We start from the raw sequence: 3,862 nt of genomic DNA on the forward strand, positions 1-3,862 counted from the left end.
GGCTGCCGAGGATTGATAATAAGGAACGGGTAGAAAGATGGACTGCATATAAAACATTAAGCTTGTAAAATTGTATGCAATAATTGTCGCAATCGGGACAAAAATGTCCCTAGCCAACGGCTTGAAATATCCTCCAATTATTCGTTATATGCCCTTTCTATAGGTAAAGCTTTACGCTGGCAAGAGTTACCGTCAAAAAGTATCTTAATAAAATGTTTACTTTGGCTACATCTTCAACATGTCCAAAGCTACCGGGAACTCTGCCCCATACCCAAAGCAGTAGGGGCTCTTCATTTGTAACCTTCAAAAGGCTGTATAACGCCTCCCCATGTATGGACCCTTCCTACATTAAGCTTTACGTTCACTCGCGTACAGGGGGGGGGGGGAGGTATATAAAAGATATATACTGTATATATCTGCGATTTGATATTAAAAATAGCGGCAATCTGTAAGGTTTAAAAATGGCTTTGATATCAAGAGGTTCCGGGGGATGCGCCCCGGAACCCATCCAAATATAGCACTGGTGGTTTGGCAATGGCCCCCTACAGTTCTACAACCAAGAACAAAAACAAAAAAAGGGAGGAAAGAAAAAGCAAAGGAGAAGTGCAAGATATGAAGTTAAGGCTTAATTACTGAATATAATGTCAGAAATGTCTCAAAGTTAGATTCTCATGAAAATTATAATCTTTTCTCGCTTTTTTCTCTGGACTTTTATTATGCAGCTTTTTTGGCACATGCGCCATACTGTGCACCTCTTTTTCACCCTCTCTTCACGCTACCGCCACATCAATATTCGCGCACAATCATAAAAAAAAGAATCACCTGTTACGCCCCTGACAACTGCTCGTTTTTGACGTCACAAACCTAAAACTTAAAATTCTAATAACTTTCTTAATCTTTAATGGATTTACCTCAAACCTTCACCAATGTTTTTAATTATTATTATTTCATGCTATTTTACAACAAATTTTTCTTCAGGGTGAAGTTCTCCTTTAATGGCGCCCTCATAGCATACAGAAGAGATAATCTCTCTCCCATTCCTCAAGTGTGCCTTTTGAAATTGCCTCCTTTTCAAGTTTCATGTCGTGCCTTTTACATGCAACAAAACACTTGATAAATTCTGGTCCTAGTGCATCTGTGATAGCAGCATCGGCCAGCAAAGCTTCAATTGCTTCTTCCATGTTGTCTGGGATTATCTTTGTCCCAGATGGAATGTATTCATCCTTGTATGCATCCCCTGGTCCATCGATCCCTTCTGGAAGGGGAAGTTTATTGATGACTCCATCTAATCCAGCTGCAATAGTTGCAGCCATACTAATGTACGGACTGCAGCCACTGGCTCCCATCCGGTTTTCGATGTACGTGCCACTGTCACCATTCGTTTTGACACGAATTGCGCAGGTTCTGTTGTCAGGCCCCCACGTTGCGTTCCAGGGTGCAAAGGAGTTGCGTTTGAATCTCCTGAGGCAATTGGTCGTTGGTGCCATCAACACAGCTATCGCTCTAGCGTGGGCAATGAGTCCAGCCACCCAGTGTTGACCAATCTCTGATAAACCACTTGCACTCCCAGAATCAAACAGCTTTGCTATCTTCCCATCCACGTCCCAGAGGGAATGGCAATAGTGTGCTGAGCTCCCAATACTGTCATGCCATGGTTTCGACATAAACGTTGCCACCAATCCGTGCTTGAGCGCGATTTCCTTAATACCAATCTTGTAGGTGTGAGCAGTGTCTGCAGCTTTAATTCCAAATTCTGGGCGGTATGTGATTTCTATTTGTCCTTTACCTGCTTCAACGCCATAGCATTCGATATTGACACCAGTCGGAGGTAGGTCTTTGAGTATCTGCTGGAAAAAGGGTTCGTATACTACCATGGGAATTACTGCTGTGGCATTAGTATACCCGTGTAATGGTTTCATGGTGTCTTCTTTTACTACATAGAACTCGTGTTCGTGAGCCGACCAAAGCGACAGCCCAAATTTGTCCAACCTTTCTAACTGCTTCCGGGCTACCACCCTTGGATAGATAGGCACCTTCCCTCCGTTATGGACACCTTCGATCAAGACCATTGCTGTCTTCGTACACCAAGGCAATATCTGAAAGGTATCCATTTCTGGAAATGCCAGACAATCAGCGTAGTGAATTTCTTCCCCGTATCCACTGTTCGGTGCGATATGTCCCCTGGGATCAAAAGCCATGAAACCCATAGAAATGTTGATTCCTTTCAATGCCATCTTCTCAAAATGCCTGGTTGGAATGGCTCTGCAATGTGGGATCCCATACATATCAGATTGTTCAAAACGCACTGAAGTGATATTATTATCCTGAAGACGTTTCTTGATTATCTCCAATTGATCCATGTTGTATTTTTAGACAAAAGACCTGTATCAAGATACAATAACGAGATGAAATGTATTAATTGTTTCCATTGTTATACATATATGAATAACAGGGATGGATCCAGGATTTTCCAAAAAAAAAAGGGGGGGGCACATTTTGCCGAGGAAAAAATTGACGAGCACAAAAAACCGGTTTTCAACCCTCAAATAACATTTCGTCCACGAAAAAAATTGACAAGCAAAAAAAAGGTCTTTACTTTTAAAGGGGGGGGGGGGGCACACTTCTGTTTTAACGGCATGTTTATATTACAAATTTTAATTGTGTCTCTCAAAGGGGCACAGTCGGTCCGTGCCCCCCCCCCCCGTGGATCAACCAGTGATGCTTACCCTTCCTTAGTTTAGAATGCTATCGACGATTGATATGATTTTTGTCCTAAGGTGGAAAAAATGAACCTATGGTTGTTTTTCATATTACTATTATTGAAAGCTTTCTACTCAGACAGAGGGAGCAACGTCAATGTGGGGGAAAATTAACATCATAAAGCATTTTAAATTACCACTGGAATCCCACAAGGGGACATCCTGCCAAGCTTTCTCTTCATCTTCATTGTTCTTATTGACCCAATGCCAAGATAATCTGCACAGATGTATATATAAAACGCAGTAAATACTGGAAGATATTGGTATTTTATTCAACAGACGTAAGGTAATGTAAATAGACAAGAGCATAATTTTATCAAGTAATGAATATCGAACACATTATAATACCTTGGTAACACAAAAAATAACAATGGAAAAAATGGAGCGAGGTATCGGTAAGGTTCAGTTCCGGAGCATGTACAGTGTCTGTAAATACAAATCATACATCCGGATGCAAACTAAACTTTTGATGTGCGAAGCAACCATACTATCAAGCATCCTATTAGGGTAATGAAACCTGGGAGAAGACTGCAAGAAACCTTTCCATCACAGAAGATTGGTATAAGGATTGTGAATATCTAAAAGAAAATCATCGGATCAAGGGGGACACATAATGCTATTCATATGACAAGGACGGTCACATGGTATTAAATTACTAATTAACTTAATATGTCCATCTGTAAACGGTCCACCCATATTCAGTGCTAACAAACTAAAGGAAAAGTTCACTCCTTCATGGCAAAGAAATACCCATAAAATGGAATCATTAGGAATAAAGTCTATTGTATTAGTATATATTAGCTCATTGCTAATATGCGAAAAACGCACTTTTTATTTCACACAAAATCAACAAATTTTTCGTTGGTCGATAAAAGAAAATTTGGATAACACAGTGGAAACTGTAAACTTTGTACGCCCTCATCGTTTTCATACATGCCAGTCTCTGCAGCACCTCACTCAATCAATTATAAAGGGGCACTCACTTTCACTATCCTAAGGCAAATCTACAAGGCGCTAATGGGTCTCATTACATTATTCACACAGTCTGCAGACTGTGGTGAGTTTCATATGATATGAATCGTACGTAGTGAACTGAAACAAAC

At 40.6% G+C, this 3,862-nt stretch overlaps 1 protein-coding gene across 1 annotated transcript; it reads right to left on the minus strand.

The window, feature by feature from the left end:
* Positions 1–1,004: 1,004 nt before the first annotated feature.
* Positions 1,005–2,360, minus strand: LOC129261494 (lengsin-like). Its single transcript, XM_054899556.2, has one exon. It carries the CDS (start codon positions 2,358–2,360, stop codon positions 1,005–1,007), a length of 1,356 nt encoding a protein of 451 aa, XP_054755531.2.
* Between the last annotated feature and the right edge of the window lie 1,502 nt (positions 2,361–3,862).

The sequence above is a fragment of the Lytechinus pictus genome, chromosome 5 (genome assembly GCF_037042905.1).
Source record: "Lytechinus pictus isolate F3 Inbred chromosome 5, Lp3.0, whole genome shotgun sequence".
In the NCBI taxonomy this organism is placed as follows: domain Eukaryota; kingdom Metazoa; phylum Echinodermata; class Echinoidea; order Temnopleuroida; family Toxopneustidae; genus Lytechinus; species Lytechinus pictus.